Raw genomic sequence first — 26,473 nt, forward strand, 5'->3', positions numbered from 1 at the left:
TAAGCAATACTCACATCTTTATTGACAATAATCAATGACTTGATTTTACTCATACATGCGCAAGAAAATCATTTGTATGTCAATGAAAGCCATAATTTTCTCAAAGTACATTGGTAGCCTTTTGCGTGAAATATCTGGATTTGTCAACAACAGAGCAGAATCATACTAATTTTATCTTCTTACACAAAGAGTACATGTCTGGACGAATAAAACAAAAGTGAAAGGTAATATAGTACATATCAACATACACATGTTCTCAAACTATTGCACGGACCAGCTGGAGTGAAACCCTTCAAAAACAAGTGAACCATATCCAGAATTGATCTGTGACAACTGATGTCATCCATTTATCCAGTCGTGCTAAATAGGTGTCATTAACACATCTTAGTTTGGGGGTCACAAACATTTTTAAAGAAAGCAAAACCTATGGAATCAAGAGACACAGTAGCTACATACTCGTGAAAATATTTCATGACCATTTTTTCCAATCTATAAAAGATCTCTTTAATCAGATAGGCTTGAAATTCCCATGCAGAGATTTGGAAAACATCCTTCTTCAAACCCCTAAATCACTTAAGTACATGAGGGATACAACAAATAATTTGGACAATTGTTTTCAAAAAAGGTTCCACATGCAAAAAATACTGCCTTTGGCACTGGTTCACCACAGACCACTTTAGGTGTGTAATAGAGTTGTCTACTTCAGACTGAAATATGCACAGAATGTTTGTACACTTAACAGCTGACAAAATATAAAGCTTTCAAAATCTTCAACCACTACAAAATTAACAAAATATCCAATCATCTGTTGTATATACTTCATGATCCAATTTACAGAGATAAAACATAATCTGAAATATACATGAACACAGGGACACCAGCCCAGTACCTTCATAACACCACCCAAAGCAAACTTTCTACAATGTGTTCTCCAGTGCAAGAATCCGATGACCATTAGCATCTCCCAGTTTGGTACAAACATGTTTCACGTCAGGTGGGGTGCTGTCATTCGCAGGAATGAAAGCCAAGCTGACCTTCTTCCAGGCAACTCAAGATGTCTTAACAATACCTTATCAATGTCTTCAAATTTGAGCTTGGTATTTTTAAATTACCATATCAATGGACGAAACAGCAATTATTTCATATATTAAGAGTTTATTCACATCATTACAGCAGTTAAATACATGTACATCATGGTACTGTTTAACAAAATAAAACACAACTTATGGAATTTGAGAAAACAACTTCGTGGCATGCTAAAGTAATGACTACAAACTTAGTACCTTTTGATAGAATGAAGTAGAGCTGGACACTTTCATTGTCAAATTACCATTAACACAACAGACTTTCATGTCATGGGACTACTCTAAAGTTGTAGATACAAAGCATGCATAAAATAATCAAAGCAGCAATAACATCTGTACCTACTTGACCAGAATTCATCTGACTGATAGAGAAAGTGGGTCACTTACATTTGGTAAAATGTCTTCAGAAATGGCTTGTACATGATTGAAGACAACAAGAATATTAGACAAAATCTTACAACACCTAATACACCTTGACATGACCAACAATTTGGACACAAAACAAGCGGGGCTTATAGTACATGGTCAAACATAAAAAAGGACAGCTGCACCAATAGAAGCATCCTGTGGGAAACATTCAACTCAATGAGCTTGTTACATGATCAGACTGTTGTCTGGTCTACATGGCAGACAAAGGGAGACTACCCAGACTTGACGAAGCAGATTCACCAGGGTACCACGGTTTCTTAGCATTCCAAGATGGTGGATCTTCTCCGAAGCTTGGGCAGTGTGGTCCTGTGTCGTGAATGACGTGGAATAAGCACTGTCCAATGTGCAACGTAATTGCAGTAAAAGTCACATTTTGTTTTGTTCAGTTCTCCTGCTGTTGATCATCACCTTGGCTGATGTTTGAGAAATCAAACTTCTCACCAGTAATTTTTTCGAAGCGATCCAAGACATCATCACAAGTGGTTTCAAAGTGAGTAGTTGCATCGTACGACTTGGTGATGAACACCTGCCAAACAGAAGAGGATGTCACACTGAGACAATGCTTCTGATATACTTAAGTAGACTCGGCTACAACTGTGCCATAATGCTTTCAACAGCTTTAAATGCACTGGTGTGGCATCACTTGGTACGATAAAAAACACAATACACTTACCTGGCTGTCAGTTCCATCGTCTGTGGGAGCCAGTAAATCAGAAGTATCAACAAACCTGGTGAAAAGAAAAATAAATGTGTTATAACATCTACAAACATGATAAGCAATATACTGAACATAATACATAACAGACTGCAGTATGAGAGAGCTATTAATAAACCTTTCAGTCCCTATTCATTAGAGAACATACGATAAATGATTATCAACAATATTCTCAACATGGAACAGCATTGGATTAATCATAAAAAGATAAAGGTTGATCCAACACTCTCCATAACATATCCTTCAACAGGGCAGTGTCATTTTGATCCTTTAACAATCGATCTTCACATGCAGGCAAGCAATCACGTTATGCTTACTTCTCAACAATTGGTCCAAGAAGATCTAGTCCTGGCTTAAGTTCTGCTTCTGGGTTATCTGTCTCGACAGTTGTACTGACAATGGCCAGGAAGAAGCCCTTGGCAGCTACTTGATGGGTATAGGACACACAGCAAACATAAATGTCTGAAAAGAAGTGAACATCTTGCTACTCACTGCAACACACAGACATTTTGCATCAATATATGGGACCTTGTTGGGGGGTTTTGCATGATAATCTATCCAGAGCAGCCTAAGGCTCCTCGATACAGAGGTTCCTTATAATATATGGGCAAGACAGAATTACCTAAGTTGAATATTAACATGGTCTGATGATGAAAACCAACATATGAGTCTGATGATAACTGGACATCTTGGTCAGCTGATACACAAATTCAAAAACTTCAGTTCATCCATAAAGCTTTCGGATGACATAAACTTACCCGATTTACGTTCAACCTGGTTCTGTGGAATGATGATTTGAGTAGACAAAGCATCTGAAGTGTTGGGAATAGGATGGTTCAGTATGCATATAGCACGCACCACCTGTAACACAAGTGTAGGAGAATATCAGTTTAGACAATACCCATCAAAAACTTACTTCAGTGATGTTGTAAAATACAGACAGCTCAGGGCTTTATGCACCGTATGGGTGCTGTTGCTCTATGACTGATTTAATACATAACAAATTAGTCTATCCAGAATGAAATTTCTCCGTGAAATGTCTTTTCTATGAAAGACATCTACAACAGAATGCGAATCTGGACTGTTTTCACCAGAGATGATATTGCTGTGTTCAGAATCCATACATCATACATTCATTTATTTCAGTATGCAATCCAGTGAGAAGCAATATCCCAATGTCACAGGCTATAATATTAGGAATTGTGCAATCATTCAAATGTTATAGGAGAAAATCTCAAGGACCATCCTTATTTCTGAACTGTTCACGGACTATGGTCAATACACAGCAGACAATAAAAGCAGATTTACAATCACATTTTGGTAATATGCCTAGTATCCCTGAAATATTAGGGACATCACACCGAGTTCATCTTGTGATTGTTCTAACAACCAGAAAAACTACAACACAGTCTGGACATGTCAGCTCAAAATAGGAGGAAACACCATAGTCGTATAGGTCCAAAATTTCCACAACTTAGAGAAACTGATGGTGCTAATCCTGGGAGCACTTTTTCATCTGAATCTGGAATTCAACCTATCTAACTACAATATACAGGTATCCAAAGTGGCATGACATACCTGTCCCACTTTTGTACACTTCTCGGGGGCATAGCTGGGATCACACACAACCATCTTGCACCTGGCTGTTTCTCCAGCTGATGACACGCCTACCACCTTCCCATCCTCATACACTATTGTAGCGTCTTCCTTGTCCAGCATGTAGGTTCCACCATAGATGGCACTCAGTCTACACATGGCAGAAACAGCAATAGGTAATAGTTAAACATCAAATGTTTACCTTCATACCAATTCCACAGGCTTCCTTGTCCATTTGCACCTGCACTACATGCTGCTATCCTTATTCCTGTGGTCCTGTGCAGAGCTCAGGTCACGAATCAGTGAGAAGTTAAGCAACATCGAGCTCTGAAAGTCCTTGCTTGGATCGGTGACCGTGTCTGACAGCTTGACTCCTGAGAGTTTCTAGGGCTTCCATCAACAGAGCATGTGTGATACATGTGGTCTCACCTTAGACAAGTGCCTAGTGCCTAGCAACTTGTAATAATGATCAGTGTGTTAGTGCTTTTATAATGTTTTGTTGTGTGGAGATTAGCGCATTATTGGAATTCTCATTGTTAGTATTTTCATTAATCCCTAATGAAGCTTGCAGCATGCTTCAATACTTGTCCAAGTGACTACCTCTAAATGATAAGAAGAGTCATCAGAAGATGACATATAATCAAAGAAATTTGATGATCACTCTTTTTGTGGTAGATTTATCAGACTATTGTGAACACTCAAATTGTAAAGAAATGTAAATATTAAATCATGCTACCATGTGTTCTTACCTTGCAAAGCCTTGTGGCAGTTCACCTAGACCGTAGAGAGGATACAGGTATGGGGTCTTGCCATACCTGGCCAGGGAATCACTGTACAGCTGGCAGCGCTTGATCAGGTCCAAACAGGGGCCTTGCAGGTAACTGCATATGAAGAAGTCAGTTAGAACCAAGACAACTCCCTGAATCATCACAATATCTCAACAATGCCTTTTCAACTGGCCCTCGTTCAAACTGTAGAGTAATTCATGGGTCTCGGACAAATTCTTGTTATCTTTATAAAATTATGTTTGGATACAAACACATAACTGATATTGTTAGTTCTATTCCAGCAATATCCTGTCTTGGAACACAAGAAAAGGGTTTCAAACATAGTCCTAACGTGTGGAAATGAACCTGGATCTTTGGTGTGCCGAGTAAATACTTTCACCACAGGGCTTCCCAACATTCTGATACTGTCAAAACACATACAGTGACAGGCTTGACCATGATGTCTATTGTTTACATCCAGTCCACACAAGAAAGGGTCATATCATATCCCCAAGGGAAGGCATTACACCAGTGCCTCCATTCAGGCCCCATTCTTGCAGATGCTGAACAATATGTAATAATCTGTAATAAATCACAGACAAAGGTTTGGTCAGATTTAAGTGTGACCATGGTCTACCTCTGAGACAATCTCAAGCTCCCATATGTCTTATCAAGCCTTACATTTGTTCTTGCCATGGAATATATCTACCTATCATCTCGGTAGAGAGCCAAGGCATGGCCTGCAAAGTCGATAGTTCCCCTGTCCAAACCAAACTTCTCATAGAGCTGTAAGGCTGTTCCTTTCAAATTGATATCCTTGTGGGTCTTTGGCTCATCTTCCCTAAATTCCGAAACGAACACCAAGAAATTTCTAAACCTCCTCTTCTCAAACAAACCCATTAGAGCTGAAAGACAACAAAAAGTGATAGAACACAATCAAAGCATATTTCAGAGTTTGGAAACAGTAAATGACAATTCTGGGTCTTTTCACAATGTTCTGCTTAAAACAAGCCTTCAATGCAATTGAAAATATATTGGAAAAACAATAATTCTAACCACAAAGTTATTCATGTAAGTATCTAATTACATCAAAGGTGATTTATATTTTATTGGAACACATTCTATTAACGGAAAACCAAGTTCTATGGATAGTCAACTTTACTGCAATCAGTGCAACATATCGGTGAAGGTACTAACATCTAGCGGAGTTACTAGACACTGACATGTAACACTCACTGAAATAAAGCAGTTGACTAACCATAGAACTTGATTTTCCCTCACCTATACAACTTCCAAGGTGCCTCTCAAACATTCTCTGTCAGCTGAAATATGAGAGAGTATTTTGTGAGCATACAAGAAGCGTTTCTTAACAGAACTCACATGAACCAAGAGCTTCCTTTTCATTGCAGGGCACCTTGTAGATTTTGCCTTGCTTGTATACATAGCTTCCTTCAATGGACTTGAACTCCAAGTACCTGGTGACCTTGGTGTGAAGAAGCAGCTTCACCAGCTGGCCTGAAAACAATCATGAACAGTGTATCAAAAGTGGAGGACATTGCACAACATTGTACACACATTCATAAAACACTGACATCAAAACATAAATTAATATCAGCGTATTATAGTAGCGAGGAATTCTGAGGTTAGACTTGAATGTCTTCATGGGTCACAGGGCTGTCATCACTTGTCATACAAAAGTTATATCTCAAACAATACTTCATGATATTGCCATGGTCACAATGATGAAATAATGACCAACACGTGGTGGTTCAGGCATGGTTTCAAACATGGATTAGTCTTATTTGACCATTATTTTTATCAAATTTTATCCATGTGCTTCTTTTCACAGTGCCTAGCTGTTTTTAACTCCATACTGGGATGGAAATGTGACTTCTTGACAAGTGCCATGGCACCAGACAGATAATTTATGTGTCTTTATAAACAAGAGTCATCAGAAGATGACATATCCAGCCCCCACATATTTGTAAGGACAAATCATCTGACAGTTACTTAATGTCTTTCATCCATCTTAAGACTAAGTCTGAATTGTTTGTTCGGAGACCAGGAAAAATAAATATGCCAAAACGTTATACATGACTTTGTAGTCTACCTCAAATATATGCCAAGTTTTGCAAAAAAATATCGAACAGTTTTTTAGTTCTGTTCCGGAAACGAAGCCCATCCCGTCATTTTGAGACTAAGTCTGAAACATTTCCATGGAAAGCGAGAAAATAATAAATAAGAACAACCTGTACATAGCAAAAGGCACCACTTTAGGTTCTGACATAAAAAAAAAGAAATTAAAAAAATGCCAAAAATCTGTAAATAGCAAAAGGCACAACCATAGGTTCAGATTATTATACTTATCAATTTTGGTCTAAAAATACTGAACGGTTTTTGAGTTATGCTCCGGAAACAAAATGATTACGTACGTACGGACAGACAGACAGACAGACAGACAGACAGACAGACTAGGTGTCGACTATATCCCCATGCATTACATGCCAGGGGGGGATAAAAAGTAGCATACACAAACCATTCGATGACCTAATCTAACTTAAACATCACAATAATTACACCATATAAGTCAGCAAGCATCAAGTAACCCTATCAATGTGAGAGCTGGATTTCCTGAAAACTATCAAGACTGCAAGAACAGTTCAGCTTTGTGTGTCCTTGACTCATAAACTAACAAAGGAACTACATTATCATCTAAAAACCAGGATATACTGTTATACACATTGGCATCTGAAAAGGACACGCCCATGCTAAGATAGGCGACGGTGAGAGTCAGAGGTAACAGTTTGATGGGTGGTAAAAATAGGCTAGTCAAACTTTTCCATTAAATCAGAAGTATTTCATATGTGTCATTTCAATATTTACTGTGCAATGGTATGCATAATGGTTACTGTTTTGATAACTGCTATCACAATGTTCAAGACCGTCATCAGTTCCAAGCAGTTCACTACAAACAATAACTGAAGTATGCAGGAACAGGGAGCTGCACCTACTTGGCCTCCCTGGCAAACAATCATAAGTTGAACTGTTGCAGAGATGCTTACAAAATGTAGGCGGGGAATGGCAAAGAGCAAACCCATTTCAATTGTGAAAGTTAGAGCAGATGAAGGCTTGTTCATGTGCAATGCATGTCGATGAAATTGATTCGACTCGTAGCACCACATGCCTTGCTCATAGGACTCTCGGTGCAGCAAATCAGTAATACACTACACTTGATTGCTGATAGTCTCGTCCCCTTTGCTCAGAAAGGCAAAACCATAGGGTGGCACTGACACGTGCTAATACAGGTCAATTGTCATGTTGGTGCTCAAATTATCTTTATTTGCTAGTAACATACCACCAGAAGTCTTCTTACCATTTGCCATCAACAACTTGGGAATTAGGTCAACATTCCAATCCCTTCCTCTTCCGAACATTTTGTCATCTGCAGGATATGGCCGTCCTTTATATTTATAGAACTGAAATGAACAGAATAGAATTTTCACTATATACAATCACCTGCTTGACTGAACAAATATGACTTAATTATCAAGATGAAGTTACACCAAAAGTGACCATGTATATTTTTTGTCGCTTTATGCAATAACCGAGGAATATCAAAGCAGCGACACCAGGAATGAGCTTCACACATTGTACCCATGTGGGGAATTGATCCTGGATCTTTGGCGTGAAGAATAAATGCTTTACATGTTACCCCACCAACCCTATATGGAAAGAAAACTAGATCTATTGTGTTGAAATATAGCAAAATGTTGATACAAGTATCTGGGCCAGTTCACATTGGTTTCACAGGATTAATATGATCTGGGGAGTTGACATACAGTGATGCTTCATGTCAGTGAATACACTTATCAACCTTTTCACAAATAGCAGCGTCAACCCAATTTCCATTCTCTTCCCACAGAGGTTACTTGTCATATCTTCTTACGAACCTCTGTTCTAATACAGCCAATTTTTGCGGTTCTCATAAAATCCTCTAGTGACAAAAAAAATGGGAGCAGATTTATCTCCCTTTTCTTCTGTCCGATCAGAATACGTGTTACATCGCCTTATCTTGACAAATGCAAGCAATGTGGAGAAACAAAAATGACATGACTGAGGTCTGTCTAGAAGAAACATTTGAGTATCGTGCTCAGGATGAGGTTCTAGTTTTGACGATGCATCCGGAAATTACCGAGATCTTGGGAACGATCACTTTTGAAACAAGGTCGCTGATTGCACTACTATATCTGATTGCCTCCCATCACTAGTCTTGAACACTCGCACCATGAAAGGGTCATATTAGAACAGAGGTTACGTAGGAAGATGTGACAAGTAACCACTGTGGGAAGAGAATGCCCAATTTCATAACACAAAAACAGAGACATGGGTAATACATCAACTCAAAGCAGATAGACAAGACACAGGAAAGAGTGAGGGATTGAGTTTAGTTTTATGACGCACTTATAATTCCACGTTATGACAGTAGAAAAGCATAATACTTTATGGATAACAACTTCTTTATTTCTATGATGTGACATTTTGGTTTTGCTTCTTATACCGTTTTCAAGCACTCAACTTCAACGTCTATAATGCCAATCAAACAGATTATATGACAGTAGTCTGCAAATGATCGAGTCTGGACCAGACAATCCAGTGATCAACAGCATAAACTTTGATCTGAACAACTGGGAACTGATGACATGTGTCAACCAAGTGAGTGAGCCTGACCAGTTCTTAGTTGCTGGCTGTTTTTGAGTTCTGCTCCGGAAACGAAACACACCTCTCACTTTTGAGACAAACATATCCACATATCCCGAAGCCCACCCCACCATTAGACTAACACCAAAATGTTCCATGGAAAAACCAAAAAATATAAATGCCAAAAATCTGTAAATAGCAAAAGGCTCAACTACAGGTTCACATTATTATTCTATCAATTCTGGTCTAAAAATATTGAATGTTTTTTGAGTTATGCTAAAAAAAAATAACACCAGCAATACTAAACAAACAATATACAAAAGCGCTGCTGATCACTATCACCTTTCAGCATGCCAATCATATTATTGTATGAAGTAGTAGTCTGATGAAGGAAAGTAAAACATTATCAATAGATTTAGAACACAATTAGACTGTTGTGTGTTATTACTCTAGTTCCATAAGTTATTAGGCATAACAGACTTACATCTTCAAGTGGGGTCATTGAGGCACTCTCGCCACCATAGTACTTGTTTCTGTCCATATGCAGGACCTTCTTGCCACTGACAGACAGCATACCACTGAGGATACATTCCTGCAAAGAGAGATTGATTGTAAACCAATGATATTAAAGAGAAATACCTAGGGCAGATAGTTGCAGGGATTAACATTCCATTCATCTGAGACAAGTTAACATATAGAAGGACAGAATGTTGATCCCCCAATTCTTATTACACTAAATAAACACGTCCAAACTTGACAGCCAATATTGACCATCAGCTGAACCAATCAGAGTGCCTGCTTTCAACACCACTCCTGTTTTATATGAATCATCAAACATTTGTGACTTGGATGCTCAGTTGAGGCTCAAAATCAGCTTTCAATAAACTTTTAGAAATAAAAATAAAGAATTGGTAGTTGTTCAGAGTGGTGATCAATAGACCAATCATCCATGATTATGTTTACATTAAGTTGTAATCAAATGCACATGATCGGTGCAGAGCGATCAGCAATGAAGGCAGGTGAGGTAGATTGAAATTTCTGGCCTATTCCTTCTTTAGAGTATTTGAAGCATTTTGAATTGTGGGTCATTTGAATTTTTAACAAAAACTTAATACTTGATCATTGGAAAGAAATCGGTCCTATTGTGTGAGTGTATAGTCAAATTATAAGTTTGGAAAGCAAGGCCTCCATGTTGGTAAGTATGTTGATACTGAGACTTTTCCCCAAACAGATCTTTTACAAGTATCAGCTGTGAGACTGTTACGATAGTATTTCTAATGTACTTATGTCATCAGAAAGGACCAATGCAGCATTTTTTCTAAAATGCACTGCAGGCTAAAGGTTTGACGAACCTTTGTGGCATACATGAATTAGATACCTGTCATACTGTCGATAATTAAATTTTCTGAATAAAATTGATATTTTATACTTAAACTAATTCATGTTTGTTATGCTTATCTCTTGACTCTATGCAAATGATAGTGGAACACTTGAAATCCCTTGAATTTCCCTTCTTCAAAAAAGGACGTAAAATCACACACACCCACAAGTAGCCTCCCCCTTTACAGTTTGGTGTCATTATCGGTCACTTGACCAGCCACGTTTGCCAATCTCTCATAATACAGATTGACATGTGAATTTTCAGGGAAATCCAGAGTGCCTTAAGAGGGGAGGGTGTTAGGCTTGACATTATGAGTCACAATAAATATAAAAAAAATTTTTTTTCAGAAAATTACTTATTTTCCCTTATCCTGCCTCATGTTTATTGTGTTTCCAGAATCAAATGGAATTGGTGGGTCAGGCCACTTCCTGGATTCTCTGGTTGTCTTTAATACATCATGTATTTCCTCCCATGGAAACTTACAATTGCACAATGTCAATCCTGCTATTCCTACTTTTATATGCTAACTTAGGTTGACCACACCTTGTCAGACATCTTTAAGAAAAGTGAATCTCTCAGATTCATGTGGATGTTAGATAAAGAAGTTTCTTCTTGCAACTACTTCTGTACAGCAACTCTTTCTTCAAATGTCATCATAGGGTTGCAACCCTTCTTCATGTATGCATATCCTTACAAGCACAAGGTCTTAATCACTCATACTGGCACAGACTTAAGGTACACAAGGACTCTCAACCATTAGCTGTATCTGGACAAAGGATTGAAAATACAAAGGGTATGTGCCATAAAGGGACCCAAGGTGCTTCCACAACAACTCACTAAGGCGATGGAGGAGAGAGTGACATTTTATCCTCCCTCTATGCGAAGATAGTGGAACACTTGAAATCCCTTTGAAGTTCCCTTCTTTTGAAGTGGACGTACAATCACATTCACCAACGAGCAGCCTTGCTGTTTCCTGCCAATAATGGTCACATGAGCTGCCATGCTTGTCATTTTCTTCTACTGATAAGTGAGTGAGTGAGTGAGTGAGTTAAGTTTTACGCCGCTTTTAGCAATATTCCAGCAATATCATGGCGGGGGACATCAGAAAATGGGCTTCACACTCTACTGATAAGTCCGAATCAAGAATTTACTATGAAATCCAACATGCCACAGTGGGGCAGTTGGGAGGGTTGATGTCATGAGTCAGGATAAGTATTATAATATCAATGTTATTCAGAAAATAACATATTTTTCCTTATCCTGACATATTCTTATCATGATTACAGAATCCAGAGGAATCGGGGCAAGCACGATTGGATTCTGCTTGCTGTCATGAAAGTACATCCAGTATTTCCCCTCTTCAGGAACTATGACAATGACTTTTCGCTCCTGTAGTTCGAAAATTCATCCACAAGTGGCCCAGCTGGTGAATGCCTGAGACGTCCTTCATGGATATGTCTCGTAGGTAGAGGCTGAGGACTGCACATGATGTTGGGATGTGGAATTGTCTGTTCAGTTGACCAGGCAGTTGATTTTTGGCAATAAAATCCTATTTCAGTTCTAGATGTACAATATCACAATGTTTTGAGTTGTGTTCGATTTAAGTCCAGTGCATGTATTTCTGACAACCGCACTGCAGTTGCTTTTCCTGTGTCAACAGTTCAAAGGATGTCCGATCTAGAGGCTCTTAGGTATCACTGGTGAGATATCAAAGTACAACATTCTCATCCAAAGCTGTTGCCTTGAACTTTTGTTCTTGGGTCTTCCAGCTTGAATGAGCGTAGTAAGGTGAGCAATTCAGGCAGATCCCTGATTTCATGGTGATAATGGAGCTGAGTGCTGCCAAGAAGTTGGTAACTTTGAAATTTTCAGTCCTCGTGTATGTCATGGGTGACATAAATCATCTGCCACTTGAGGATGTGAGTCTTTCGATGCCTTGAAGTCTTTCCACTTGGCATATGTCTCAAATTGTATCCATTTATCATCATATTATTCACTCTAGCAGTTTTGGCGATGGTTGTCCTAGTCCCTCTGTGATACTGGGAATCATTCTTTCGCTGGCCAGTACGGTGCAACTAAAGTCAGTTGTAGCATCCTCCTTTGTTTTATCCTTCCGGCTGTTGCCCATGCAAGAGGATCTGGTACTGGAGATACAAACGTTGGTATCTGTTTCTTGAACCTTGTGGTAAATAGGTCTATTTGCAGAGATCCGAATATCTGACTGACAGGCCAGAACGCCTCTGATGTAGCATCCACTCTGTTGGAGATGGTTGTAGGGGACACAATAGAGTGTCTGCGATGATGTTGCATGGACCTTTAATGTTGCATGCCTTCATGTAGAAATTCAACGCATCAATGATGTCGAACAGTTCCAGTCAGCTGTAGCACCATGTGAAATCTTGTTGATCCTTGGTTGTTTATGCGAAACACTACTGTGTAGTTGTCGGTATGGACCATGGGTAGCTTGTTCCACAATGTCATTACAGCTTTCATCTCCAAGTGGTTGATATGCAGAGTGTGTTCATTGCTTATCCATGTTCTTGCTGCAACCTTGCTAATCCAAGCAGACGTTCCATCAGTGAGTCAACCATAGTAGACATGGCCTCAGCATGCAGTAGGGATATCCAATCCAAGCTGGTCAGGTGAGTATTCGCTAACTGTTGTAATGGGTGTAGTCATAGTCGTCCCTGTCAGATCAGATCCTGGTCAGATCCTGTGGTGAGTAGGCCAAGAAGACATTGCCACTATCATAATAGTAACAGTGAGAGTAGTGCTTCTTCTAACATACAGCTTGAAGCTTGGTCCAGCGGACATCCGTATTACTGGTCATCTGTAGATCTTGTTACTGGAATCTCCAAGATATGCAGTGAAGATATGTCATTCTTCGTCTTCAGATCGCCAGCACTCTATGTTGTTTGGGAGCTGCCATCCATGTGAAATCTATTTACAGCTGGCTGGCAAAAACTGTCATCTATGGCTGCAAGTCTCCAGATAAACAATGGACAGTCTGCAATTAGGATAAATTGTTATGGATAACAACTTCTTCATTGCATGATTGCGATGTTTCGATGCAGAATCTTGACCACTGAAAAGCAGGAATGATGAAACGTCACAATCACGCAATAAAGAAGTTGTTATCCATAACCATTTGTCCTATTTGTACACCTTAACTTCTAAAATACCACTCAAACATGTCAGTCTGCACTTGAATGACACTGTAGACTGATATTGAAACTGTAAATGAAGTCTTTCCACGTTGAAAGACGGCAACTTTATTAAAGGCCTAGGTGGAGATTCCAGACCCTTGGGCAAATGCTTCAGCAAATATCACTCCAAGTGTCGTGCCTTCAGCGACATCCATGTGCTTCTTCCGCATGTGTCAGTCTAGTAGAATCCATCTTGCGTGAACACGTGCACGTACTCCTGTGAAGGATGTTTTCAACAGTGATGACAACCCGCATTTCAAGACGTAGAGTCCTGACAAAGCATGCGGTGAACCCTTCCTTCTGAAGTGCTGACGGTGTGTGAGTACACACACAGAGGCGATTGTAGATTTTTCAACAGCTTTATCACCACTGACTGTGAAGATCTTCACATCTGCCTTGTAGACATTATTGTGGGCCTCACTGGTTAGTTTTTAGTCATCATCCACCTCAGGTGCTTTAAAAAAGGGCTCCATGTGGTGTAGAGGAAACCTCTGAGAGTTGAACGAGTTGCTGATACTTTGGCGCTGTATGGAAGGCTGCAGATATGCTGTCCAAAACAGAAGATACCAGTGCAATTGGTGGGAAGGATAGTGTCAAAGTCGTCGACCACCATCTTGTATGTTAAGGCATGGTTGGACTCCATCGATGGGAAAGCTAGGTCTAGACCATTTGTACTCCATGAGGTTATCTCCCAAGTCCGAGAAGACAACTTCTTTCTCATACTCTGATGCAGACTGGGTACATACATCCCTGTCCGATGATTCATCTCTATCCTTTTGCCAATGCCTTCACAAGTGGTCCGAGTGTGTTTGATGAATGTTGTCCCTGCATCAAATGATGGACTGATTGGCATGTCTGCATGCATCCCTGAAGTACTCGTCACTTCGTGATTGCTCTCATGCTGGATGATGATGAATGATGACGATGTCTGCAGCAGAGGGCGAATCCTTGCACCTGCAGCACAATGCTTGTGTGCATGCACTCACTGAGCTGACAAATAGTGCATCCTTCAGACTGCATTGAGATGATGTGGCGGATGGTGATGACTTCTGTGTACACAAACGTTCATGCAATGCATCCTCTTCATCTAATAAAGGCAGGGCTAACGTTGTATACAATGACTGACATTTCCTCTCTTCTTCAAACAGGCACTCCATGAGGTCCATCATATGTTCTGTGGACTGATGTATGAAGAGGTCAGTGTTGAAAGTCTGTGGTGCATGTAGCGGCTGTGGATGAGCATATGATACATCGAACATGTTCAGGCTGGTTGTAGCTGCTGTGGATGCCTGCATTGAAGGTAGACTCTCTGTAGACTGAAGTGTTGGTCTGGAAAGAGCTGACGAAGGTCTAGGTGTCAATAAACCTCGAGGTGTCTTGCCGACTATCTGTACCTCAGGGAGTAATAGAGGAGGCTCATCATAGATATCCATAGAGGAATGATGTCGGTTGACTTTGTCGAAGAGTTGGTACATGGTTTCAACGAAGGTTGTGTAGCTGAAGACTGGAGGACACAGATGACTTCAGCTTCGTAGCTTGAGACGCATCTTGTCGGAATACAGCCTCTTCTGAGACTTAGATGTAGCCTAGTTGTTATCACGACTCTGCCCCGACGGTACGTCTGGCAGTTCACTACAAACAGGAATATTGGCCGGAGTTAACACATGGTTACTAGATGCACTATCAGTTGAATTACTGGACATGAGAGAACCTACATAATTTGTCCTTAGCAAGGACTATCACAATCACTATCAGACAAATTTTTACAAAGTTCACAGTGAACACTGGAAGAACAAACAACTGTGCATGAAGGACATAATAAATACAAACCAACCGCTGACAGCCAGAGCTTGCACCGGGAACACGATTTCATTAAATGAAAACACAATCTCACATGACTAAAAAAAAAAGTGTCCTAAACCATGAACAGTCCGAGACGTAACGTGTACGCGAGACGGCCTATCGTCTCTTGTCCGCGAGACGGTGCGCTCCGCGGTACTAACTGAAGCGCTTCCCCCTAATTAATTCAATCACCGTGGAACCACCTCGATTGGGTGCGAACACGATGCAGGGTAATTAAAGCGTCCCGTAAAATCCCCAAGGGTGGTGGGGTACTTGACAGTCGTGAATGAACAGGTTTTTCGATCTCGGATGCCACGCTTTCGTCATTTGCACTGAACAGATTACGACCTGCAGAATACAAGTTGTTTGTCCGACAAAATATTTACAATCATCCTAGGTTGATGCATACTTGGCCTCTGTATTTTCGATTTTTTCGGCACGTGAAAACATCGGGAAAGCAGAATACCACGCCCAAGGTCGGCTGTTTACACATGCCAATTACACAAAAATCAACTCATCGCTCATGAAAAGGTGATTTATTTCATTTGAATGTATTACTGGTGGAAATGTCAACGTATTCATCTTGCAGAAAGTTACAGAATATTTTGAAACTAATACGACCCCTACCGCATCTTGCATGAATCAAAACTTTGCCAATTTCGTCAAAAGTAATCCTGCGAAAACTATTAAATCATTTGCATATTTTTCGGAAGTGACGTAGTCCATTGTGTAACTCCACACAGCACACTGAAAAAAGGGACTCGCGGTGCCAGCCAAAGCTGACATCTCGTACTGATCAAAATTAGTGTTATACTAAAATACCTGCTTCGATATTTCATTACAGCTCATGGTGTTGACATGTGGATATCGTATCTTCCAGAGTACATATCAGTTTATGCCCGCATTAGCCGTGCATGCTGTTTTACAGAACATACAGTCCCTGTAAACGTGCGCGACTGTTTCAGCCAATCAAATGAAGCGTGAACCCCTCGTATGTGAGGTGTTATCCGAATGAAGTGAGCATGCAATTTCATCGGTATACACACTATTTTGTAAACACATCTGAAAAAATGTTATTGATGTATGAAAATTAGGCTATGATGCATATCTCTCTGAATATCTGCACGGGTATGAATCTGCAATACTTCATTGCCAAGACGATTACAGCAAACAGATTTGTAGTCTTACCAAACCGAACCAAATGCAAACGTTTCTGAACCTCTTGAAAGAGAAATGATGTTTCTTTTAAGACCACCGTAAATAGATGTGCATTGGGTAAAATGACAGAAGTTGGGAAGAAAACAAACTAATTAGACGGTAACTGTTATAAGGTTTCTGGTGAGCCGCTCAAGCGGCTCACTGATCTCGTGTTTGCTTATTGCAAGTTGAGGATGGTGTTCCTCTGTACGGTCCAGCTTGCGAATGATGACTTGTTGATCATGAAAATGCATATAAGTAACTTGAACCTAATTTATGCCTTCGGAAATTGACATGATTTGATAAAGGCATTTAAAAAAAGAAATCACACTTTGTGACATAATTTCGAAATGAAAAAAGTACAAAATACAAATTTAAATAAGGAAACATAACGCCCCCTGCAGGTTGTAATATCTTTCGCCCCCTCTTTCGATCAAACTCCATATGACCTGGCGGATACATTACGCATTCGGTAAGATCATGTTAAGTCTACAAATCATCATTTTCTGAAGAATTGTGCATCATGTCGGCGATTTGCGTAACATCCCTCATCCTGGAAGACATCATTCCTCCATCCCCTTCAGTGTGCACAGTATATTCAGGTAAGAATGTGTTGTTTCACTTACCCTGTACACATACAGGCAACTTCAATTAGATCGAATACATACGTATTTGCATACATACCCTTTCTACAACAAAACTAACAACACACATTACCAGATCTACTTCAGGTAAAAACTGGGACTTTCTTGTTTACGCATATTCTATGTATATGCTTGAAACAGAAAAGGTTTTCGTTCCTGGAAGACAGCATGGCCAGTGGAAGACAACCAGCCCCGTGTATAATCCTGCATGCTGCGTTGGACTGGGAACGGCCAAATGCCCGTTTCCGCCAGGAGTCAGCAGAATGAGGGAACACGCACATTCCTGAGAACATTGCATTATTTGTTATAAAAACGAAAATGTATGAAGCTTTCACTGAATGTTTTAGATGTATGCAGTGTTTACGAATGGTGTTTCACAGTAACAGGACATTGGATCCTGTAAGTTTCAGATGTCTGTCTGACCCAGTGAAAATTCACAGGACCCACAGAAAAAAGTTAAACACACATTTCAGATTTAACATTTCTCATTATTGGCTTTGAAATTATTAACATTATATAATGACAAACATTATAAACATAAATTTAGAAACAGTGAACAAGTATTACATGCCACAAATAACAACTTCAGACAAAAGTTATTGTGACATATTCAGTCAGACACTGGGGCCAGCAGGTTGGGGACTTTTGTCTGACCGTTGGCAAATCTGCCAGATTTGTCAGAGGGTCAGACACTATTCGTGAACACTGTGTATGTAGTACAGCATGGTTATGAAACACAGGTACATATTTCAAATACATCAGTGCGGCGAATTGTGCTTGTCTTGGTTCATCTTTTTGGCCGAATGCAACACAATTAACTTTCATTCGGATTACGCAATTTATTGTATCACACACGTGACACTGGAGTGAAGGCTGGGCCGAACGCGGCCAGGCATAGTTAATGACTGTAGTTGGGTATCACTGAATATACAGGTGGAGACAGGCAACAGGTGTGATGCAGTACAGCACGTTTCTTCAGGGTGTGTACATCTAATGAGTTTGCAGACAGTTTACACGGCTATCTGGTGGACACGGGGGGCGATTGTGCAATTTCCTGTTTACGGTGCCTTTGTCGTTCGAGGTATATTTTATGATAGCTTGAAAACACATAATTAAATGCTAATTATATGTATTACGTTTCCTGTTTGTGTTTGATAATCTGTGAAAGGTCACAGAAATGTTTATTTTGTGGTGACAAATATTCAAGTAGCATGGAGGTGGGCAAAATAGCGTTTTCTTACTTCATTCCGATTGAACTGATCACGTGATAACGATCTCTCACGTGATAATGAGATGACATATTTATGAGGAAGAAAGGAATAAAATTGTTCCAGATGATTACAAACTCAAAATATTGTCCATAGCATTACTGATCGACGACTTATAAACAGATTTTTATTGCTTAATGTTATAATGTTTTTCAAAGTGTTCTGTTTTGGTATGAAGGAGTTATTCTTGTACTGATTATCTTCGAAGAGTACTTGAAAGTGCTGTGCGTCGTTGTCAACACTATCATCGGCTTTCCTATCTTTTACTTTGGTAGATGATTTAAACAGTATTCATAGATAAAAACAATACATTCAAAGCCAACACAGAAATATATATTTTATGTATATGCGTGAAATAGGAAGGGTTTTCCTTCCTGGACGACAGCATGGACAGGGGAAGACAACCAGACCCAGCTACAGTCCAGCATGTTGGTTTGGACAGCCTTTTCAGCCATCATCTGCATAATGAAGAAATATGTGTGTACCAGGGAGTTTTGCATTATTTGTCATTATTACGTAACCTTTCACTGAATGTTTTATATGTATTTAGTATAACTATGGAAATAGTTATATATTCTCGGACACAGGTGCATGTTCAAAATTCTTCAGTACGGCGAATTGTATTTGTCCCCTGACAGAATGAAACACAAATAAATTTCACACAGATTATGCAATATCACACACGACACTGTTTTCCAGCAATGATTAAGCCGGAATGAAGAGGATGCAGTCAGGCATAGTTTATGACTGCAGTTGATTAGCCCTGAATATACAGGTAGGAGACTGGATACCCATTTATTGGGTTTGGAGACAGCATATTTGCAGACAGTTGACACGGCTGTCTTGTGGACACTGCCAGCCACTGTGCAGTTTCCTGCTTACGATGCTTTTATCGTCCGTGGTAAACTTAAAAACGCACAATTAAATGCTAACTATTTTGTTTGGTGTTGTTAAGCTGGTAAAAGACAGAATCGTGTTTATTCAGTTGTGACAAAAATTCAGTTGATATGTAGGTGAGCAAAATCTGCTCAGGGAAGTGGCATCTTCCGTGTGTAACAGGGATGGCTCGACTGATTTTATTGCTGTAGTTGACTAATAATACAGCTTTGAAACAATGTCAGTCTAAGTAAACTCAGTCTCAATGTTATTCCTTAAACTCCACCACTGAGTTTAACAAAACCTAGCAGAAGGTCGCATCAGGCAACCTTTGAGCGACCTATGACCGTCCAATCAATAGCGAGACGGTTATATGGATTTAACCAATCAGACAACGGCTACTACTTAAGGGCACAGATCTCTCCACAAACAACAACCCGCAGAAAATACAGATATTTGACCTGCGATATATACGCTTTGGGGTTTCTGTTGACATGGTGACCATTGGCTAATATTTCTGCAAGATGAGATTCCTTGAATATTGCCAAAACACTGTTTTCGGAGACAGTTAACTCTGTTGTCATGGTTGTAATGTGCGCCGTGTGAATCACCCAGAAGCGATCATACGCTAAATAACATTCGGAATCGTTCGGGTACGAACCTTTTCGAGATAAAAAGTTCAAAAGGTGTGTGCGAATGTCCACTTTCGCGATTTGGAAAGCTGTGTTCTGATTGGTCAGTCCCAAAGGTTACCTGACGCGACCTCCCATAAGGTTTTGTTAGACTCAGTAATGGAGCGTAAGGAAAAGTACTGAGGCTAAGTTTACTTAGACTGGAAACAATATATATGAATACATAAATCTCCGTCTAAATAACTCTTTTTTTATCACATTCACGTCATCTGTTTAAAAGTGGAGAAATCGCATTTCTATAACATTACGTGTTGATGACAATGACATAAAACTTAAGGAAATGAGTGGTAATTCCTGCATGCAGTGTGTTCAAGAATACATTTTGCTTAAACTATTAAAGATCATGCAGTCCTCCGAAGTTACTTACCACTTGATGCGACTGAACATATTGAGCACCGGGTCTGCTCCCGTGGCAAAAGGCGTCTCTCGTAGTCGTAACGATCTTGTGGGTAAGGTTTGAGTGTCTGACGAGCAGTGGGAGGAAAGTAGATGTGTTTCATCGCGATTGTACACCTATGTGCATTCGTGTACACGAACAGGTACTTATACGTGGTAAATCTGCATGGAATAAGCTTTCAGAAAATATAAAGATCATGTTTGTGTGAAATGTGCACATAGGTGAAAATTGCCGTCAAAAACTGACTACTTTTGTTCGTGCTTCTGGGTAGCGTCTCTCGTTCGCGTAACGAAATTGTGAGGCCGTTTGTATGTCTGTGACGAGCGGTGGGTGGAATGTAGATGTGTTTCATCGCGATTGTACACCTATGTGCATTCGTGTACACGAACAAGTACTTATACGAGGTAAATCTGCATGGAACAAGCTTTCAGAAAATATAAAGATCATGTTTGTGTGAAATGTGCACATAGGTGAAAATTGCCGTCAAAAACTGACTACTTTTGTTCGTGCTTCTGGGTAGCGTCGCTCGTTCGCGTAACGAAATTGTGAGGCCGTTTGTATGCCTGTGACGAGCGGTGGGTGGAATGTAGATGTGTTTCATCGCGATTGTACACCTATGTGCATTCGTGTACACGAACAAGTACTTATACGAGGTAAATCTGCATGGAACAAGCTTTCAGAAAATATAAAGATCATGTTTGTGTGAAATGTGCACATAGGTGAAAATTCCCGTAAAAAACTGACTACTTTTGTTCGTGCTTCTGGGAAGCGTCTCTGGTACGCGTAACGAAATTGTGAGGACGCTGTGTGTGTCTGTGACGAGCGGTGGGAGGAAGGTAGGTTTGTTTCAACACGATTGTACACCTATGAGCGTTAATGTACATGAACAAGTACATGTACGAGGTAAATCTGCGTTGAATAAGCTTTCAGAAAATATCGCAAGAAATATCGTACATTACGCACGCTTCACACAGTCTCAGACTCACGACGGATGTTTTGACTGGGCAATTTAGTCAGGCATCAGTTACCTCCCATTAATGACACGCTAACCCGGTCACTTCTACGCGAGACGATTCGCGCGGTTTCGAAGAAAGTAAACATGTTTCAACACAATAACAAACAGGTGTGCGTTGGTGTGCATCGAAAGCTGCATATATATTATGAATCTACGATAAATGAGCTTTCAGAAAATACTAAATGTAAGTTTCTGAAAATTATGCACATAGGTGAAATTCGCAGTTGAATATCGCCATTTTGTGCTCAAATTTTGCACATTTTTGTCACTTTTTGACAATTTAATTTCCTCTTTTTATGTTTTCATTCACGTCATCCAATAACTTGACCATCTGTCAATGACTGTAGCAAATTTTGTTTAATTATTTTCACAAATAACAATTTTAGACATGTTTTTGTGTGACATGCAGAATTTCTCTCTCTGTGATCAGGGAGTCACGCGTATGAGTGACCCCCTCTCAGGTAGTCACTTGTACGCGTAACGGGAGACCGTCTCGCGTACACGTTACGTCCTCTACTGATGAAAAACATGTAAAGTTTACATATTCACATCATAAAGATTGAGCAAAACCTGAATACGACACAATTTTGATTAAAGGACCGAAATACAATCAGAAATAACCATAGACCCCAAGATGCTTCCAACTGTTCTGATTGGAAGATGGAGAGTGTAACAAGCATGGCAGCTTGTAACCAGTAACCATTAACCATTAACCTCAGGACATGGAGGTTGCTCATAGGTGAGTGTGATTGTACATCCGCTTCAAAAGCAGGGAACTTCAAAGGGATTTCCATTCTCTTCCCACAGAGGTTACTTGTCGTATCTTCCTACAAACCTCTGTTCTAATACGGCTATATTTCGCGGTTCTCATAAAATCCCCTAGTGGCAAAAAAATGGGAGCAGATTTATCTCCCTTTTTTTCTGTCCAACGAGAACACGTATATTACATCGATCTAGATTCAACTTGACAAATGCAAGCAATGTGGAGAAACAAATGTGACATGACTGAGTTCTGTCTAGCAGAAACATTTGAATATCGCGCTCAGGAAGAGGTTCTAGTGTTCATGATGCATCCGGAAATTACCGAGATCTTGCGAACGATCACTTTAGAAACAAGGTCGCTGATTGCACAACTAAATCTATTTGCCTCCAATCACTAGTCTTGAACACTCACATATTAGAACAGAGGTTATGTAGGAAGATATGACAAGTAACCTCTGTGGGAAGAGAATGAGGGATTTCATGTGTTCCACTATCTTTGCATTGATGGAGGAGATAAGCATAATAAGCAGGAGTGAGGATAAAGAAACTTATAATTTTCACTCCATTTATCAGTCAATTTTAAAGGGAAATATCTCTTGTGTATGAACTTCTAGTCCTATTTTAAATTAAACATAAATATTTATGAAACTTGTAATATTTTTTTAATCCGTAAACCGGAACCTAACAGAATAGGCATTGTGTATAATTTCTAAGGTGTCTTGAAACATATTGTTACTACAGTACTTTTTATTTCCTTGTATTTGTAAATTGAAGTTTCATCTGCTAAAAGATCATGAAATTGTTACTGTAAGCACCCAGTCTGATGTGTACACTAAAAAGAATTACCCAATGCCATAATGTATTGCATGATTTGAAAAATAGTATGCTACTGACAAAGATCATAAGAGGAAAGACTTCCTTACCCATCTAATTGTGAATATTCTCTTACATTCAATAGGTGGGTGCTACATAAGGAACTCTCACCTGAAATGAACCTACTTCATATCACTGGTGTGTGCTGACTCATCTGAGCATGGACTAGCAGCATATACAAATCACTAATGTATTCTGTCTGTAAAACTTGATCAGCAGCCTGAATTATTTTGTTGGTACAAGTATGTTATGCTAAATTAAAACTTTCTTTCATCACACTCAATACAGTCAACACTAACTGTAGCAGTCACCTAAATGAATTCCAGCAATCACTGGCACCTCTAGATACTGCAGAGGACTTGAAGCATCTTGCCCAACACTACTTCCAATTACTGTAAATGAAAATGTATCCTATACCAACAACAGCTTCAAAGCAATGTTACAAGCATACATACTTTCATTTACAGTGCAAAACTGAAAACAAAGATATTTCAAACATATCATGCCAGACAGCCTGTAACAGTAGAAACCAGAGTTGAGATAATTAAAAGTCTTGGGAATTGACCTCTAAAACCGTAATCGATTATCAATGTCTCCTGTCAATCACTGATAAATGTTCGACAACGAGTATGGATTTATGAAGACAAGCACAGCTGATGAGACGACTACTACACTATCACTTGGGGCAAAGATATGTCATATGAGACAAGTTTGTAACTCATTCTAGTTTAGAAATGGATAAAAAAACACTTGCACAAAAGGGTATTGGAAGTCATGGAGTATTTGAAAACTAATGTAAATTAAGATCACTATTTTTACAGTTAAGCGACATGTACATCAATTATTTGAGTGTGTGGAAATTGAGAAATGTTGAACAAGATCTACATGTCAAATTCAATACAGAAATCAGAATAGAATGGCTGTACATCTAACTGTAAATGTGACAAATATCAATAAAGCTATCCATTTCAAACCTTGTTTGTGGATTCGATGAGAATTGATCCTTTTGCAAGTCCAAATTGTTTCTTGAAGCAAACACAAATATAGGTAAGCATGCATTTTGTTGACAGTCTAACCAGAGAATCAAATTGCTTCTTTTGATGTGTTGTTTTCTCAGGACTATTTGTTGTTATAGAAATATGTTTTCATAACATACAACATTCATGAAAACTTAATCAATGAATGTATATTATGAACATGTAGTTAAACATGGGTCTAAATAATATACACTGTTAAACTGTTATTATGCTGCAAGCCACTACTTGCTCAAGAAGAAAACAACGGCTCCCTCGTCCAGGCACAAACTTGACCACCTGTATTACGGCTGTGATCGTAAGTCTGCCTGAGGTGCTTACAAATCTTGCATGTACACCAATCTTTTGTTATTCTTGAAGATTATGTACATTATTATTGACAGGAAATTTTTCCAAAAAATCATCGAAGTTTGATTGTCAAATGATAAATATGCTGCTTATTTGATCAATCAGTGCACCACTAATAATGAACAACATCAAACACTGGGATATTTCTCATAATCGACAGAGTCTCTGCTGCCTGACCACCTGCTTTGTCATAAGCATGACCTACAGCATGCACAGACTGCTATGCATATTTCAGCCAACTGTTACTCATGTAAGAGAAACTGAGAGTCCTGAGATGAAAATAAACCTAACTGTTGACTCAGACAATTTCCAGTGGATAGGCCTTACTTGTACAAGTAGTATTTATCAAGTACTTCAAAAAGGTGCTACATCACAACTAATTATGCAGATTTCAGTATGCATATATTTGCATTCTTAAGACAAATACATGACTATACAAGATAATATGCATTGGTATAAAAATAGACATGCACACAGATACACATATTACAATTCCATATGTAATACCCCGCTACATTATGTTTAACTGCTTTTCTTGGATAATATTTCTTACTGTTGTGGGCTTGTAAATGATGTTGCTGAGATAATTTCAAATCCTTGGCTAGCAACAAATTTGGCTTGACTTCTTCATTTTACCTATTTCTAACTATATGTATCAAGTGGGCTGGTGTTTGTCATGTGGTATCCAATATCATTCCACAATAAATTGAAGTCTTATTTTTCTCCTCATTTCAACCAATTCTCACTTTATAATTTACTTCTCTTTCATACCTCTATAGCAACTGTTTGTTAGGTATTAGTAAGTCAAAAGGAAATATAAATCAGAGAGAAGACAGGTCCTGGCACAAGTTCTGCGAACAACAACCGCTTCAAATCTAGTCCACTTTTCCCACTTCATTTCCTCAATAGTTCTTTCTCAAGAACATTCATGAGAAGAGATGAGAACAACTCTAACAAGGTATAACTTCAACAACATGTAAACGGATCTGTAAATTTATGATAAGGTTGTTTTCCTCAATTATGAAAGGAATGAAATCCATACAGGATCAGCAAATCAAACAAAAGGTGCCAAGTAAAATGAAACAACACGTTTGGGGAAAAGGCCACAAATACACCTTAATGTTCGTGTATATATAAACATTAGATCTATTAACAGCATCAGCGAGAACCTCCCACTTTTTGATAATGACATGGCCAGTTGGATACACAAGTAGGGCTAGCGTCTGGGGTACCATGATATTCAGGACTGCGTGTGAGTGTGATAAAAGAGAGAATCTGTGTTCGGGAATCGGATAAACTACGTTACATGTGCCTAAAACAATCTAGAATTCCATCAGTTCGTGTCACAACTATAATGACGTGTTGGTCCTATTTTCGTCTCTGTCGCATGACTCTCCGACATCACAATAAATTGATCATAGAAAAACAACGCACTGGGACCTAAAAGGTACTCAGCGAAACAAAACTACCAACCTTCAAGCCTGTACCCAAAACGATGACATCGTATTCTTCATCCATGGCTACTAGTCTACACTGTTTACACGGACACTACGAAACGTTTTCTTTGGACAGCCACCGGTTCTTCTCAAGATGGCTAACACCCTCCGAAAAACTAGTACGAATATCCGACAACTGATTCCATTATATG

At 39.3% G+C, this 26,473-nt stretch overlaps 1 protein-coding gene across 1 annotated transcript; it reads right to left on the reverse strand.

Moving 5' to 3' along the window:
- LOC137296676 (rab GDP dissociation inhibitor beta-like) lies at positions 1-26,457 on the reverse strand. The gene is made up of 11 exons (XM_067828496.1): positions 26,299-26,457; positions 9,775-9,882; positions 7,966-8,068; positions 5,973-6,107; positions 5,302-5,497; positions 4,575-4,706; positions 3,808-3,976; positions 2,988-3,090; positions 2,547-2,691; positions 2,188-2,242; positions 1-2,040 (listed from the first exon to the last, which is right to left on the reverse strand). The coding sequence occupies exons 1-11, from the start codon at positions 26,341-26,343 to the stop codon at positions 1,897-1,899; spliced, it is 1,335 nt and encodes a 444-aa protein (XP_067684597.1). The 5' UTR covers positions 26,344-26,457; the 3' UTR covers positions 1-1,896.
- Positions 26,458-26,473: the final 16 nt, after the last annotated feature.

The sequence above is a fragment of the Haliotis asinina genome, chromosome 9, assembly GCF_037392515.1.
Source record: "Haliotis asinina isolate JCU_RB_2024 chromosome 9, JCU_Hal_asi_v2, whole genome shotgun sequence".
NCBI classification, from domain to species: Eukaryota; Metazoa; Mollusca; class Gastropoda; order Lepetellida; family Haliotidae; genus Haliotis; species Haliotis asinina.

What these genes read in the sequence shown, in the direction of transcription:
- LOC137296676 (XM_067828496.1), bottom strand. Translation starts at nt 26,343, where the DNA reads ATGGATGAAGAATACGATGTCATCGTTTTGGGTACAGGCTTGAAG. An exon ending in CAAGTTGTTGATGGCAAATG is followed by an intron (nt 6,108 to 7,965) that starts GTAAGAAGACTT and finishes GATTGTTTTCAG; the next exon opens with GCCAGCTGGTGAAGCTGCTT. An exon ending in CTTGGACCAATTGTTGAGAA is followed by an intron (nt 2,243 to 2,546) that starts GTAAGCATAACG and finishes TCTTTTCACCAG; the next exon opens with GTTTGTTGATACTTCTGATT.